The sequence below is a fragment of the Pocillopora damicornis genome, chromosome 6 (genome assembly GCF_964200805.1).
Source record: "Pocillopora damicornis chromosome 6, jaPocDami1.2, whole genome shotgun sequence".
Classification (NCBI taxonomy): Eukaryota; Metazoa; Cnidaria; class Anthozoa; order Scleractinia; family Pocilloporidae; genus Pocillopora; species Pocillopora damicornis.
In genome coordinates, this window is record NC_142675.1 from 5624692 (window position 1) to 5641556 (window position 16865).

A 16865-nucleotide genomic window follows, 5' to 3' on the forward strand; every position below is an offset into this window, starting at 1 on the left:
CGGGCTGAAATTTCCCATATGAACAGACGACAAAATTCGTCCCGGTAACCGGGCCAGCCCGGTTACCGGGCTCATATGAAGAGGCCCTTAATTCAGAAGTTGTTGACAGCATTAAGTCGGCAACGAGCTGCAGACGTTCGTCTTCCCGTGACGAAGCCTGTGTAACATCAACTTGTACGTGTACGGTCTCTGGATTTCACCAACTCTTCGGCATGGCAATGTTCTCTTTTTGGGACAATATTTTTAGTCGCTTTCTATGGTCTATTTCGCATTGGCGAACTTGTCGTCAAGAGCACGCATTTGGGCTCATCAGTTGTTCAATATCACAGCTTGACCTTTTTGACTTGTAACGGCCTGCCCCATATTGCGAAAATTAGCATTTCCGAATACAAACACAACCCTTCCAAAAGGCCATTTCACATTTTGCTTGCTCGAGAAGACGTTCCTTCTCTCTGCCCAGTTACTGCTCTCTTGCAGTATACTAGGCTTCGCGGCGATCGGTCGGGTCCACTTTTCTGTAACGCTGATTTTTCGCCTGTGTCTTTACATCAATTCAACACAGAACTTCAGAGGTGTTTAACGTACTGTGGTCTCGATCTTAGCCGCTATAAAAGCCATAGTTTTCGCATTGGTGGCGCTTGTCATGCTGCCGACCATGGTTTTTCTGATGCCCAAATTCGTGCGCTTGGCCGCTGGAAATCGGATGCATTTAAAGTTTATTTACGTTCCGAAATTCTTACTACTAATTGATAGACCATTACAGTCTTGGGCGCCACTTCGTTCAGTCAAGGGCTGCGAAGTTGTTGTTATGCCGGTTTTTCAAGTGGCTGCTTTTTTGCAGGCTTTCTGCCGTTACATTAAATGTTTTAGTGTTTTTTGCCCACTTCTTGTTTATAACTTTAGGTCATTCATGTTACTTATCTCGATGAGTTGAATGCTTTCCAGGGGGTTCAGACAAGTGGCTGCCGTTTTTGGATTGCATTCTCTCTTTGATTTTAGTCACATGGGACTGTTCAGACATGGGCTGCAGTCTTCATGGATTTTTGTGTAGAGTTGCTTTCCCTCCATTACGTGAGCTTTGCATTTTTATTCTTTCTTTCATTTGTATTTGTCGTGTCTGTTCGTTTTTGTGGGGCTTCAGCCACAGTTTGTGGCTTGTGGCGTTTTTTGTCGCCCCACGTTGACATTATCGGTTAATAAGTTCAGATATTCCGCTCTTTGTTATCACTTAGTTATAATTGATTTAATTAAAACTGCCACAGTTTGTGGCCAAATTGTTCCAAATCATCTGTTGTGGTTATTCTAGCATTTTCTTCACGTTGGGACATCTTTTTCGGGCAGAGCTCACGTAAAGGGATGTTTTTCTTGGAAACATGCATCGATATAAAGACAAACATTATGTCTAGACATAATGTTTTTTATGTCGGGGCATGTTTATATGATAACCCGTTGGGAGGTTTGTACCAGGTACGAACAGTAACCAATCGGTGGTAAGGGCGGAGTTTGCTATGTTAAAACCAGGAGAAATTCCTTGATTCGCCCTTCTATCCCTCGCCATTCGAACGTCAACTGCTCAAGAAATTTTTTCCCTCCACCACCCCTATCACCTTCCAACGGGTTCTCAATATTTCTTTAATTATACAATTTATCATTAGCCTTATCCATTGTGTTTCGTGGTGGCGTTTTTTGTCGCCCCACGTTGACATTATCGGTTGATAAGTTCAGATATTCCGCTCTTTGTTATCACTTAGTTATAATTGATTTAATTAAAACTGCCACAGTTTGTGGCCAAATTGTTCCAAATCATCTGTTGTGTTTATTCTAGCATTTTCTTCACGTTGGGACATCTTTTTCGGGCAGAGCTCACGTAAAACACATTTTTCTTCGAAACATGCATCGATATAAAATATATTAAAGTTCACACGGCAACCATGTGGACAATCAAACATGGTTTGATGCTACTCTGGTTTGCAGATTTAATGAATGTAACCGAAGAAGTTACAATTCATAGACCCAACGTTTCGACACTCCTGTCTAGTGCCTTCATCAGGGGTGATCCTAACGCTGCAACAAGAGGTCCTCTTACATGATCACTAATTAGCTGCCTTTTTTCTGACGAGGTGTAAATAGGCGTCAGGAAGCAAGCCGCCATCGTCACGATTTTAAGGAGCGTGGGCGGAGTTGACATGCCAAGCCTCCAAACAAAGGCACTGGTAGTCACAGTATGAAATTATAAATTTACGAATCCGTAAAGATGCCGTCAAGGAAGTGTAAGATCCTCTATACGCGTCTTATAGAACTTCTTTACACTCTCGTAAAGAATGTCTTCACGCTTTGAAAACGATAGTACGTAAAGATCACGGAGAGACTAAAAACGTTATCTTTACGTGCCTTGTAAAACTCGTATAAAAAATATTTACAATATTTTACAGCGACTGTAAAGCGATCAGAAGGCGATCTTTACGCGTTATTAAACTATCGTAAATGGACAATATTTACATGCCCATTTGCCATTTTGCAGTCGTCTGAATTTTTTGGCAACATTCCCTTTTGCTAATCAGACTATAACAAATGTGAGCTAGTGACAACATCAACGTAATGCGCTATCCTAGTGCGTATTTCCAAAAATCGTATCGAGATCGTTTGCGACATTTTACGCTTCTGTAAAACGATGCCGCACATGCCTTTCAAGGACTGACCCATATATAACAACACGTGTGTTATACATTGTAATTTATTTTATTGTCATAACTCTTTAACTTCATTTTGTAATATTCACAGTAACGTAGCTAAAGGTTTATATGCACGGGATAAGAACTGAAAAATACAAATATCATAAATATGAATATTTTTACGTAGATATACAAAATGTCTCGTTGGTTTCGCACAGCTTATAGGCACATGGACCTTTGAGTTACCTTTCTTTGATTCCGTTTCCTTGCTGCCCGAATTGTTCTCGGCGACAAGTTTACACAAAGATTCCACTTTTTCTGAAAGCTCTTCGAACTTTAACTAAGGCATTTTCTTGATCGTGCTGCCTCAATTGCTCTCTCAATGATTGGTTTTCTTTCAAACAATCATCCATTAGCACAGTATAACTGTCGCTCACGCTGATGTGGTCGGAAATTCTTGACATTTTGAAAGAAAAAGAGTCCACAGATCACTTCACACGCCAAAAGTAAAGCCAGGAGTAAAGGTCGGAAATTCTTGACGATTTGACTTCCGCTCAGGTTGTCGAAACGTCAGTCACCATTACCGACAACAGTCCTTCTCAGGACTACACTCACCCGGACGATCAAACTACACTATTACATGTTAACCTCGGGTTCAAACCATTTACTCTACTAAAGCACCTGTTATACTCTCCCGCCGATCTGCGGCAGCCTCGTTTCTATGTATTTTCGTCCCCAGGGACTCTTCATCAAACCTCCCGAGGACTAAAACCATTGACTGTCGGATCTTAAAAGGTAATTTAGTGTTAACAACTGGGTTGAAAACGTAAATTAGCCACCGTAAAGAGTAAAAAAGCTGACGTTTCGAGCGTTAGCCCTTCGTCAGAGCGATTGACGAAGGGCTAACGCTCGAAACGTCAGCTTTTTTACTCTTTACGGTGGCTAATTTACGTTTTCAACCCAGTTGTTAACACTAAATTACCTTCTATACTCTCCCACCGACGCAGCACCACAGTTTCTTTAGAAACTTACCCCTTCATTCATTTGTCGGATCTTAAAGTTCGACAATCTCATTGTTACAAACATTAGAGCATCACGCTTCCACACGTCATTGCAAGGTCCATTTGCTGGAAAAAAACATGATTGTCTCATCACGACAACTTCCTGATCATGAGTTTGAACGCGCGTTAAAAAAAGGTTAGTTTAAACATATTTATGCGAACAGAAAGTTTAGAACCGGTGTAAAAGACAGAATACAGATGTTGAAAAAGAATTAAAAGCACGTAAAGACTGATTATGCGAAGGAAAAGTTAAGGGTCGTTGAGGATTCGTAAAGAGAATTAATGGCGCGTAAAGATTGATTGTGCGGAAAGAATGCTAAAGAATTCAAAAGGTTCGTAAAGAACAGTGAGTAAAGATGCGTAAAGAATATTAAAGACGCGTAAAGAGTTAAAAGCGAAACCGGTCAAAATACCCCGAAAATTCTACTGAAGATGGATGAGCCATAATTATTTCACTTCTTTGAGTATTTCTCCAAATTGAAAGTGGTTAATTATATCCATCTTGATCCTTATCCTTTACGAACATTTAATATCCTTTACTCAGTCTTTACACTTCCTTTGCAATTACGCATCTTTACGGAACGTGGAACTTGTCCCTAAAGAAGAGGCTTTATATTTACGTTTCTTTACGTAAGCCAAGTTAAAAATGCGTAAATTTGCGATTTCATACTGTGGGTAACGCCAATTAGTGGTGATAATTTTAGAATTATCCCACTCAATTGTATGGTTAGTTGGGCATGTGTGCTCCGATAAAGCTGAATTTTCCTTTTTGTAAAAGAAAACCGCTTGTTGATGCTCTTTCAAACGTGTACCAAACTAACGTTTGGTCTGTCTGATGTACTCGTTGTCACAGTCATGGCTGCGAATTGAATAAATGGCGTCGGTTCGTTTTTCTTTCGTGATAGGTTCCTTAAGTTTGGCGAAAATATGCCCTAAAGTCTGAAAAGGTTTTTGAGCAACTTTAACTTCAACTCCGCCCACGCTTCTTTAAATCGTGTCGAAGGCGGCTTACTTCCTGACGACTGTTTACACCTCGTCAGAAAGAAAAAGGCAGCTAATTTGAGATCATATAAAAGGACCTCTTGTTGCAGCGTTTAGTTCACCCCTGGTGAAGGCACCAGACAGGAGTGTCGAAACGTTGGGTCTATGAATTGTAACTTCTTGGGTTACATTCATTAAATCTGTAAACCAGAGTAGCATCAAACCATGTCTGATTGTCCAGCTGGTTGCCGTGTGAACTTCAATATATTTTAAGTTCTTGTAGAAATAGGAACGGTAGAAGGATAGGATGAAGGCCTTTTCAAATTAAGCAATCAGCGCTTGGCCTGGTTTTGAACCACGGAGGGCTGCCACGAGAAGTTGCTGCACAAAATTTGAAACGGCCTGCATGCTTTGGTCGCAGAGTTTGGCACCGATCATATTTAGAAAGATACACTCTTTCATTTCAGGATCGATTTTCTCAGAAAATGTCTGAGGGATGAAGCTCAAATTTGGCAAAGACATAGAGCAATATCTCAGAGATCAACAACCGTCACCAGTTAGGAGAGATTTTTAGGCATTAATTCCAGTTTGAAGTAGGGGAGGTCGCGGCTGGCGGCCACTAAGTTGCAAGCGTTGTCTCCCTTCTCTCAACAGCCTTCGGCCAAAAGTAATTTGGTAAAAGACACTTCAAACGGCCAATGAAGGCTAAAAGAAATACCACAAATAAGTTGATTAACAGTTTATTTAACTTTATAGAGATATTCAGACCGAGATGTAATTTAAATTTGCAATTTTCAGGGCTTTATTCATGACCATTTAGATTTTGTTAGTCCTATGTCAACAATTATTAACCACGAAAATATAGTGTGGTTGGCCCGTGGTAGCTTTAAGAGCAGCGAGGAAAAAAGTTTTTAAACAGGGAAAATACTACGAACCTGCTTTTTTTGAGCGGAATCATAAGCTTTTTGGATTTACGGCACTAATTCTCTTAAAAAATTCTAGAAATAAAAGGAAAAAAAATTCATGTTACTGTCTCACGCTTGATAGCACTAGTTATGCAAATTAACGATAAGTAACGTAGGTGGCACTTTATTAAAACTGTAATTTACAGTAAGCATTGCCACAGTGCTACATAGTTCTACATTGTTACGTTTTTCTGAGCTATTTCTTTACTCTGACTTCATCCTTAATATCGGTGAAACTAATATGCCATCATCGACTTTGGAAAATTAGTGAAAAGCTGTAGATTGTGGTGAATGTGGTGAATGATCCCATGTAACTGAATGATCCTGAGTAACTATAAAGTGCTACGTGACGCCAATTCGGTAATGAGTTCTTAACCTAAAATCTGCCCTGTGGCGTTTAATATGAGGCTTCATTAATCACTTCAGTGAGCCTACGTATAGCCGTGGCGTCCCCCGCAAAGTGAGACTGCAGAAACCATGTAAGTTTATTTATTTATCAATTCAGTTTACTTTCTACGTGAGGTATGACAATAACCCAAGTATTCCAGAAAAAGGATAATCAACCGCCTAAGGAGGTATAAATGCCAGCTTAAGACGACTGATGTGCGGTATAAAACGCAGTTGTAGTGACCCCCTCGTTAGCCCTTAAGACTTTGCGTTCGGTAATACTTTCCTTCAAAACTGTATCTGCGTCTAATAACCGGAGGAAGCCGGTGCATTGCCTAATGAGTTCTTTACGACTAGCTCCTAATTTACTGCTTGTGACTGTTTTTGCGTTGATCCAAAATTTAGCTTCAACGAGTGCCGCTGTGGTAGACCGCAAGAAGAGCACCGGTAGCTGCTGGAAAGAAGGTAAGATTCTCCCAGCAAAAGTTGGTGATTATTTCTAGTGAGTATAGGAAACGCTTGAGGAAAACAGAAGCGACATTGGAGCGGCGTGCTGCGTTCTTTAAGGAAGCTAGAGAATCAAGGTTGCAAATTTTATATTGCAGAAGTTTGGTTTGAAACGGACAAACCGTGATTTTCGGTATTGTATCAATCTCGTTTAATTTCTTGTTAAAATCTCCTTTGCCATATGCGAGAGAAAAGAGATAAATCGTATTTCGTAATTTCAATGTATTGGAGTGAGTTTGTTCTTTATACTTTGCAGAACTTTAGAGTCATCCTGTTACGCTAAGCCGTGGGCATTTTGAAGCGCCCGTCGATACCTTGAGGGGGGAGGGGAGGGGAGGATTGGGAGTGGCGGTGTTCTTCAGTAGCGGTATTTTGGCAAAGAAAATCGTAGATTGGGGGATTGAGATGGACTTTCACATCCTGCAATGTTCGTTACTTGTGTTGTCCAAACTTTATTTCTTCTCTTGCGTGTTTCAAATTTGCCTTAAAATCAAGGCATTTAAATCAAGGCATTTTCCGCTTTGAAAAGCCTCATTGTGTCCAGAAAATAACGGGAACGATATACGAATGGATTACAAAGCCCATTGAACACGAAACAATAACTTATTTTATCCTTATTGTATCCTTCCCGTTATTTTCCGGACATAATGAGGCTTTTCAAAGCGGAAAATGCCTTGATATAAATGCCTTGATTTTAAGGCAAATTTGAAACACACAAGATCAGCATTACGACGAGAAACGTTAGAAATGTCGATTTTTGCGATAAGCTGACAGAATTTGGAGAGTGAGAACCATAGGATCATATCACATATTCAAATGAGAGAGACCAGAGCGTGAAAGTAGCACAGTATGTGAAAGGGAGGGAGAGGAAGTGTATCAGTCATGTCAAGGTGACATTTCGGGATACGGCACAATCGTTACTCTCATTCCGACACTGCCTTAGCCTGAAATTTCAAATTGAACTAGGAGCCCATTATAATGGACTCTTTTTGGGAACTCTTAATGGGAATTTTTTTTTACTTAACAAACATTCAATATTTAAATAACCCACACAAGCCATCTTTACCTCAACAGCTTATTATAAGAATTGCGCCGAGCTTTACAACTGCGGCCAAACGATCAGCGGTGTTTACACAATCGACCCTGATGGTGAAGGTGCCTTCAATGTGTATTGTGACCAAACCACAGACGGAGGAGGGTGGACAGTGTTTCAGAGGAGACTGAATGGTTGCATGGATTTTAACCTGGGTTGGGCAGACTACAAAAAAGGCTTCGGTGATTTCCTTAATGGAGAGTTTTGGCTCGGACTAAAGAAGATCCATCGCCTGACGCAAAACGAGACAGAAAACAGGCTTCGAGTAGATCTTGGAGTAACTAAACGGAAAACTGTCTACGCTGAATATTTGTGGTTTGGGATCGGAGACAAGAAAGATCAGTATCGGCTCAAACTCGGAAACAAATCAAGTGAGTCAATCTACTTTCTCTCGGTAATCATTATCTAGAACAGCACGAAGGCGAGGATGAGAAAAGCATTAAATGTATAATGTAGGTGACGGTTGTTGTAAATGCGTGACTTTCGAACTTGCGTGACATTTGCGTTACAGTTGGCCTTTGTGCCATTTGATTCCTTTAAATAGTTTTTCTCGCCCGCTTTCATTAATCGCCTGTTCATGTTCGGAGTGCATACAAAGTTAATTTATAAAGTGTGATTTCAAGCCACCGGCGTATAGGGACTGATATGTAAGTTGTTTTCGCTTTTTTGTTGTTTATCTCGTTTCGAGCAAGCTCTTTCGTCCTTATTTGTATGTATATTTTGTGTTTAGCCAGCATTTGGTTCATTTATTAGTTCCTTTATTATGTTAGATTCATTTACGCTGTTAAGTCGCCACGTGTTTAATTGAATACAATCTATTATATAAGTCCCTTTTTTTAATTCGTTTACAGTTTACGAGATTGATTAAAGTTATATCCCTGTAATATATTCCCTGGATTTGGTTGGCATTTTTCTCCGGTCACGATTTTCTTGGTATTTCATCGAGCCTTGATGTTCGTTTGCCGCAACAGTTGTATTAAAAATTAATATTTACAGTAATGTGTGCGTGCTTCTCCTAAGAACTGATTTCTATCACACTTGCAATTTGTATCCGGGTAAACCTTATCTATGGAAGCCGAGGGCTGAGGGAGATTTCACAGACTCCTGCGTGGTTTGACAATTCATGATATGATGCGAGAACAGAGTTCAGTAATTGTTTTATTACAGGCTATTTTTTATAAAAATCGACAAGATAGTGTAAAAAATCCTTTTATGAAAAGGAGGCTGGACTCCAAACTCCGTAAAAAAATTTATATGGAGCCTGTTAAATTAAACACGACATTTAGCTTGAATAAATTATCTGAAACTTTCACATTTCAAAACAAAGGGGGAAACGAACTTAAGTGATAGCAAGTTAAGCTTGAACTTGAATTCCGAAAAGCAACAAAAAAAGATACGTGAAAGAATCCACGTCAGTATCAAGGTTAAGGTTAGAATTCTTTGATGCGATTGGCTAATTTGTAAAAATCACGCACTACTTGTGAACCCAAAATGGAGTACCAAGGGAGAGATGGAGAAAAAAAAAATTTTGATTTGAAATTTAAAACGTAAGGGAATTTCACTTCTCTCTGAGTTTGAAAACGTTTGAGAACGCTACATGCTTAAGGAGCTTGGAAACCAGGCAAACTTTGAGCTGGAGTTGATAAATGCAATATATGCTGCAGATATCGGGTATCCTGTCAACTTCACACGATTTTGTATATGGAATGAATTCTCTCTGCCAATCAGAGTTTCCAATATAAGTCAAATTTAAAATTAAGAGTATCGTCATCATTATCATCATCATCATCATCATTATCATTGTACTTTATCACTATAATTGTTATAATTGTTGGTGTTTTATCATTTCTATTAGATTGTGCGACTGTCAGCGATTCTCTCAGTGATCATAACGGCTCCCCGTTTCGTACCCGGGACAACGTTTATAAGCATTGTACCCATAAGATGTTTGGAGGCTGGTGGTACATCAACAATACTAACTGTGCTGTTTCGTCAAATCTCAATGGTGCTCATCATTGTAAAAAGAGAAAAAGGAACATGAACGAGACCTTGGGCGAGCTAAAGATTCACTGGAGTATGTTATCTGGCACTGATGCAAGTCACACCAGTCCACTAACATCGGAAATGAAAATAAAACCGGTGGATTTACCTTTTAAGTGTTAAAACACTTTATTGAACACATGTAATCGTTCACTTGGCATCTAGTCGATTTCTTGATTAATAAAATACGTTATTTCAGTCAAACTTGTTATTGAAGAATTTGCTTTAGTATTTGTTTCTCTAAAGGTAATTTGGGAAGAATTTACAGAAATGACGGATAATATCATTTCTGTGATAATTAAGTTTCAAATCTTAAACAACTTTTCCCACCCTCTAGGCGCCTGTTCAATTTTCACCACTTTTAGCAAGGAGTTAATTTATTTTGCAACTAAATAATACATGATAACAAAAGGTGACGATGTACCACAGGGGAGTGAATTTATAGTTTGTGAGCCAGTAATGAAATTTTAATGTTCCCCTGATGCATTTCAGTTCCGCTTATTTGGAGCGCTGGGCGCTCATTAAATCTCTCTGGGTGTTTATTCGGGGCAGCTGCTTACAAACGATACCATTCTTGCGAAGAGAAAAATCATGATTCAGTAAAAAGTCTAAATAAAAAAGCGTTTAAAAGAACATAAAAGGAGGCCGAAGAAAGCAGAAGACTACACAGATGGTGCGACATGGACGCAAACCGTAATCACCAGCGACTTCAGCCGATGAGAGATACGATGACACCCGAGAAATCTCCCATCAATCATCAATCAATCAATCAAACAACCAATCAATCGTTTCCTTGGGGGAATTAAAAAAAATGGTTAAGCTTTAATCATCTCATCCTTCTGAAATCGTACTTACCAACATTTGATTTTATTATCTTCAATATATGATCCAAGAACTGATCTACCCTAGGTGATAAAAACAGATGGAAAGAAGGAAGAACCGAGAAATTTTTTTCTCAAATGGGTTTTCTACATTTTTACAGGATCGTCATTACTAAACCTTATCTCAAGCTCGAACTAAATGTCTTTCCTCAAAAACGTGAAAAAAAAGCGAAAATTTTAATTAGTCCCACTTTCTGAAAAGCCTTTTACTCTTGAGTTTACATTTTAACAAGGAGAAATTTTATCTTGCCCGAACTCTTGATCCAACCGCTCTCTGTGTTTAGATTTAGTTAAATCATTTCCAAAGCCGAGTTCCCTACGCGTTTTTTTGTGAACCTCTCTGAAAAATATTGATTGGATGATCCGTATAGTTGAGTACAACATAAATGCGTTGAAGATGCGTTGGCGATCGATGTACGAAGGCTTATAACTCATATTTGTGATTACATCAGAAGCCATGCAAAGGTCTTGGCTACCAGATAATACCAAAATGTTTTGAAAAAGTACTACAAACTGACTTAAAAGTTTATTGGAACGTTCACCGATCATCCGCCATTAGTGGGCAATCTTCGCTCTTTGCTGATTTCTGAGACGATTGTTCCAGCTTTGTGCTTTTTTCAGATCCTCTTTTTGTTCTGCCATGAGCTTCTCCAGAAAAGCATACTCCACCTCCATTGTCTGATAACTCCAATTTAAGTCCTCCAGCCGCTGACAATATCGACGTACCAGTGGTTCTTTAGAGAGCTGTCACGGCGCGAGTTCAGGGTTGGAAACTCCGGTGGAGGGAGAACCATTTTGTCGTTGTTTACAAATTGATGTGTTGAATTTACGCCATCGGTGGCCATGGTTTCCTATGAAGTAAGAAATTCGTAATAAGGCGACCTTTGCGAAGATTCTTATTTGTCAATTTATGGTTTCTGTCAGTCAACTGACCAGCAAGATAGTCAATCAGTCAGTAAGGTAGTCAGTTACTCGGTCAGTTAGTCAATCAGTCAGTCAGTCTACACGCATTTCCCATGCACGCGTCTGTGTTTATTACGCATAAGGATTTTACCTCACTGTGACTGCAGCTTACATCTGTAATGAAAGCATTCGCAAATAACATATTGAATATCACTTAGTTATCCTGCAAAATTTTGGTAAAAGTTTCATGTGCATCAATATGATCCACCCAAAGAGCGAATTGTCATGGATTTTTGAAGCTTTTGTGAAGCGTTTCGTAATTCATGGCTCTAACTTTTAACAAGAACTTGCCGAGACGAAAACGTGTATTTATGTTGATTTGTTTCAGCCGACAATACACATAATCAAAGGATAATTGCCTCTAATTTAGAAAGAAAACCACAAAAAAGACTGTGCTAATGAAGGCAATTAATGTACCGTTGTTTAACATCAACAGGTCAAAAAGTTTGGAAACAAATCACAACTTAAGTACCTTTTAAGTTGAGTAAAAATCTAAGTAAGTTCTTCTTCATTAGAGAGAGCGTGAAGAAGTAGTTGAGTATCTGTACTCAGTTTACGAAGTCTTATTTACAGTGTACGTGGGCAGAACGCGTTAGCTGAAGCTCTTAACATTCTCGAGATTTTATATCGCGCCGTTCTTTTGTGTCTTTGTTCTGAGAGTGAGTCAGTTCTTTGTTTCAAAAGCGTCTCTTTCAAAATGTCTTCTTTCTTTTCGCAGTTGGCTTCCATTTGTGAGAGCCGACCCCTGCAGGTCTCAACCGACTCGACCTCCTTGAAGAGCAAAATTTGGAGCCTTGATTTAAATAAGATAAGAAAGGTGGAAAATTTTGAGCTTGGTCGTTGAAGAAAGTGAGATGCTTTTGCTTTTTGTCGCATGTGTTGGGATTCAGGTTTTCCTGTTCTACGCTCGACAAAAAAAACAAACAAACAAAGAAAACCGAAGAAAATATTTAATAAAGTTTGACTTCGTTTTAACGGTTTGACTTCCAACAGGACTTAGACCTTTTAATCGGAGTAACACACAACTATCGTGTAATCATTTAAGTATCCACTTTCCAAAATAAATCGTAGTCTGTTAAAGCCAGTCATTTAGGTTTTTTAGTTTTTTTAGCGCTTTGGATCGTTTTCAGCCGAATACTGCTTTCGAAACTTTGTTTTATATGTGCCTAAAAATGTCTAGACTCGATTGCAAAAACATCGACACCTAATTAGCGTGATCCATAAACAATCAGACAAATGGGCTTCATGAGAAATACTCGCACAGTTACATAACAATTAAGCTGTTCTTTTTGCATTATTCAGGAAAATCTTTGTTTATAATAATTCTTTTCTTTGCCACGTGCAACCACTTGTGGTTCTTACGCACATAAATACCCAAAAAGCCTTTGTGTCTTACCGTTCATTGCTAACGCTTTTTTCACCGACTTCTCTTCTACATGTTTGAGAGCAAATTTTCCAACAATAGAGAAATCTCATTTCACTTTTTTTTTTCGAGTTATGCAAGTGCACCTTATTGTCATTCTTTTCAACAAGTATGTTCCTGCAGCGAAGACGTCGAGACGAATTTGTCAAAATTAACATAAATATTCAAAATGAAAAAAATAAAAATAAAACTTGGCGAATCAGGAAGTTTTGGTTTAGTTTTTTGATTTAGTAACAGTTTGATTTGGCACATGCTTTGGTTTTTCTTTTCGCAACCAAACAATTATGAACAAACATTCCTTAGCATAAACAATTTGGACGTTTCTGGGATAATGGCTTGAGTAAACATAACAAAAAAACTACCTCCAACCAAACATTTTGTACAAACTGGCTGATGCAACAGTAGTTCTGTTGTAAATCAGATCGAAGATTTTTATTCTAATTTTCTTTAAGCCTTTTGGTTAAGGAAAATATTCTAGCTTTCTTTTGTCTGTTTTTTAGCTCAAGCGAAGTGTCATGGGAAAATCAAAATAGCTACGGTTCAAATTATCATGTTCCCTACCTTGCTTGAACTTGTTTCGCGGCTCCTGCTGGTAGAAAGATGAATCTAAAAGGCAACAAAAGCTAAAACATCAAACTAAGTTCGTAATATCTTCAAAACATTAGCACAAATAGGGATCTGTTCCAAGAAGATGCTGCGCGTTTAAATGACTGTTATGAGCAAATACTGTTATATTCAACCTACCATCACTGCTGAGACATATTTAACCTGTTCTTCAGGAACAGATTTTAACGGCAATCCCACTGATCTAACTCGAGGAGTTTTAGACTTTGGTGTGACATACTGCGAGCGAGACATGTTCAGTGAGGGCGCACTCCGTCTTACAGCTGTTTCCACGTGGTTTTGGGGACGTAAATTGATTCATAGAATGAATCATTAATCAACAAAGGACCCGTTGAAACAGAATTTTAGGATTCAACCTCCATTAGGTATATCATGATACCCGCGAGAATCGACAAAATTTATAGTTTCGAAAATTTGCTTTGCATATTTGGAATTCAAGGGCCTTGGATATTTAACAGTTGCAAAATCAAGTGTATATTATCATGACAGGTATAATATTTTTACTGATAAGATTGGGATTTATTCTAATCTTTGAGTTTAGCTTACTATTTTGACTGCTCTAGTCTTCTTTGTCTCCATGGTTACCGACAGGCAGCAGGATTTCGATGACCATTGACAAATGGACGTGCATATAAAATATATTTAATATAATATAATGATATTATATATTTAATAATATATAAGATTTAATGAAGTTACAATTCATAGACCCAACGTTTCGACACTCCTGTCTATTACCTTCATCAGGGGTGATCCAAACGCTGCAACAAGAGGTTCTTTTACATGATCCCTAATTAGCTGCCTTTTTTCTGACGAGGTGTAAATAGGCGTCAGGAAGCAAGCCGCCATCGTCACGATTTAAAGGAGCGTGGGCGGAGTTAACATGCCAAGCCTCCAAACAAAGGCGCTGGTGGTCACAGTATGAAATTATAAATTTACGAATCCGTAAAGATGCCGTCAAGTTAGTGTAAGATCCTCTATACGCGTCTTACAGAACTTCTTTACGCTCTCGTAAAGAATGTCTTAACGCTTTGAAAACGATAGTACGTAAAGATCACAGAGAGACTAAAAACGTTACCTTTACGTGCCTTGTTAAAGAATATTTACGATATTTTACGGTGACTGTAAAGCGATCAGAAAGGCGATCTTTACGCGTTATTAAACTATCGTAAATGGACAATATTTACATGCCCATTTGCCATTTTGCAGTTGTCTGAATTTTTTGGCAACATTCCCTTTTGCTAATCAGACTATAACAAATGTGAGCTAGTGACAACATCAGCGTAATGCGCTATGTTAGTGCGTATTGCCAAAAATCGTATCGAGAGTGTTTGCGATATTTTACGCTTCTGTAAAACGATGCCGCACATGCCTTTCAAGGACTGACCCATATATAACAACACGTGTTTTATACATTGGAATTTATTTTATTGTCATAACCCTTTAACTTGATTTTCTAATTTTCACAGTAACGTAGCAAGAGGTTTATATACACGGGATAAGAACTGAAAAATACAAATGTCATAAATATAAATATTTTTACATAGATATAAAAAATGTCTCATTGGTTTCGCACAGCTTATAGGCACGTGGACCTTTGAGTTACTTTTCTTTGATTCCGTTTCCTTGCTGCCCGAGTTGTTCTCGGCGACAAGTTTACACAAAGAGTCCACTTTGTTTGAAAACTCTTCGAACTTTAAGGCATTTTCTTCATCGCGCTGCCTCAGTTGCTCTCTTAATGATTAGTTTTCTTTCAATCGTCTAGTAGCACAGTATAACTGTCGCTAACGCTGATGTGGTCGGAAATTCTTGACATTTTTAAAAGAAAAAGAGTTCACAGATCACTTCACACGCCAAAAATAAAGCCAGGAGTAATCGCTAACGACGCTAAAAGGACGCTAATATTCGCGCCATGAATACAAATATATGATGTCTTACCTTCTGACAGGCTCATTGCAGTCTCGTAAATACGATCCTTTATCAAACAGTACTGAATTTGTCGGAAGAATCGTCCGAATTAAAGACGTAATTTAGTGTTAAGAACTCACGGAGTTGAAAACGTAAATTAGCCACTGTAAAGAGTTAAAAGGCTGACGTTTCGAGCGTTAGCCCTTCATCAGAGCGATTCACGAAGGGCTACCGCTCGAAACGTCGGCCTTTTAACTCTTTACGGTGGCTAATTTACGTTTTCAACTCAGTTGTTATCACTAAATCACCTGTAATAGTGTAGTTTGATCGTCCGGCTGAGTGTAGTCCTGAGAAGGACTATTTGAAGGACTGCTCAAAAAGAACAGGTTCATAGTATTTTCCCTGTTTAAAAACTCTTTCCTCGCTACTCTTAGAGCTACCACGGGCTAACCACACTGTATTTTCGTGGTTAATAATTGTTGACATGAAATCTAGAGGGTCATGAATAAAGCCCTGAAAATTGCATATTTAAATTACTTCTCGGTCTGAATATCTCTATAAAGTTAAATAAAATGTTAACCAACTTATTTGTGATATTTATCTTAGCCTTCATTGGCCGTTTGAAGTGTCTTTTACGAAATTACTTTTGGCCGAAGGCTGTTGAGAGAAGGGAGACAAGGCTTGCAACTTGGTGGCCGCCAGCCGTGACCTCCCCAACTTCAAACTGGAATTAATGCCAAAAAATCTCTCCTAACTGGCGACGGCTGTTGATCCCTGAGATATTGCTCTATGTCTTCACCAAATTTGATCTTCATCCCTCAGACATTATCTGAGAAAATCGATCTTGAAATGAAACAATGTAGCTTTCTAAATATGATCGGTGCCAAACTCAGCGACCAAAGCATGCAGGCCGTTTCAAATTTTGTGCAGCAACTTCCCGTGGCAGCCCTCCATGGTTCAAAACCAAGCTGAGCGCTGATTGCTAAATTTGAAAGGGCCTTCATCCTATCTTTCTACCGTTCCTATCTCTACAAGAACTTAAAATATATTAAAGTTCACACGGCAACCAGGTGGACAATCAGACATGGTTTGATGCTACTCTGGTTTACAGATTTAATGAATGTAACCCAAGAAGTTACAATTCATAGACCCAACGTTTCGACACTCCTGTCTATTGCCTTCGTCAGGGGTGAACTAAACCCTGCAACAAGAGTTCCTCTTATATGATCACTAGTTTTTTTTTTTCTGACGAGGTGTAAATAGTCGTCAGGAAGCAAGCCGCCTTCGTCACGATTTAAAGGAGCGTGGGCGGAGTTGAAGTTAAAGTTGTTCAAAAACTTTTTCAGACTTTGAGACATAT

General features: G+C 38.8%; 3 protein-coding genes across 4 annotated transcripts; 2 read left to right on the forward strand and 1 right to left on the reverse strand.

The window, feature by feature from the left end:
* Window positions 1–186: 186 nt before the first annotated feature.
* Window positions 187–1803, forward strand: LOC149043623 (uncharacterized; the record flags this gene model as incomplete). The annotated part of the gene is made up of 1 exon (XM_089210093.1): window positions 187–1803. A coding segment is annotated over one exon (564 nt), but the record flags the coding sequence as incomplete, so codon positions are not given.
* Window positions 1804–3738: 1935 nt separating this feature from the next.
* Window positions 3739–9910, forward strand: LOC149043624 (angiopoietin-related protein 7-like). 2 transcript variants are annotated; one of them, XM_089210410.1, is made up of 4 exons: window positions 3739–3869; window positions 6472–6531; window positions 7648–8037; window positions 9522–9910. In XM_089210410.1, exons 1-4 carry the CDS (start codon window positions 3812–3814, stop codon window positions 9827–9829), a joined length of 816 nt encoding a protein of 271 aa, XP_089066536.1. In that variant the 5' UTR covers window positions 3739–3811; the 3' UTR covers window positions 9830–9910. The 2 variants fall into 2 exon arrangements, with proteins under 2 accessions (XP_089066536.1, XP_089066535.1); XM_089210409.1 differs by lacking the exon at window positions 3739–3869 and having other exon boundaries at window positions 6268–6531.
* Window positions 9911–10502: 592 nt separating this feature from the next.
* Window positions 10503–14934, reverse strand: LOC149043625 (uncharacterized). The gene is made up of 3 exons (XM_089210416.1): window positions 13718–14934; window positions 13535–13579; window positions 10503–11438 (listed from the first exon to the last, which is right to left on the reverse strand). The coding sequence occupies exons 1-3, from the start codon at window positions 13829–13831 to the stop codon at window positions 11280–11282; spliced, it is 318 nt and encodes a 105-aa protein (XP_089066542.1). The 5' UTR covers window positions 13832–14934; the 3' UTR covers window positions 10503–11279.
* Window positions 14935–16865: the final 1931 nt, after the last annotated feature.

Excerpts from the sequence above, each read along its gene's own strand:
- LOC149043624 (XM_089210409.1), top strand. The coding sequence starts at position 6,405 with ATGAGTTCTTTACGACTAGCTCCTAATTTACTGCTTGTGACTGTTTTT. Across the intron at positions 6,532-7,647 it reads CGGTAGCTGCTGGAAAGAAG|CTTATTATAAGAATTGCGCC; the intron begins GTAAGATTCTCC and ends TTACCTCAACAG. Across the intron at positions 8,038-9,521 it reads CAAACTCGGAAACAAATCAA|ATTGTGCGACTGTCAGCGAT; the intron begins GTGAGTCAATCT and ends CATTTCTATTAG.
- LOC149043625 (XM_089210416.1), bottom strand. The coding sequence starts at position 13,831 with ATGTCTCGCTCGCAGTATGTCACACCAAAGTCTAAAACTCCTCGAGTT. Across the intron at positions 13,580-13,717 it reads AATATGTCTCAGCAGTGATG|ATTCATCTTTCTACCAGCAG; the intron begins GTAGGTTGAATA and ends GTTGCCTTTTAG. Across the intron at positions 11,439-13,534 it reads GCGAAACAAGTTCAAGCAAG|GAAACCATGGCCACCGATGG; the intron begins GTAGGGAACATG and ends CTTACTTCATAG.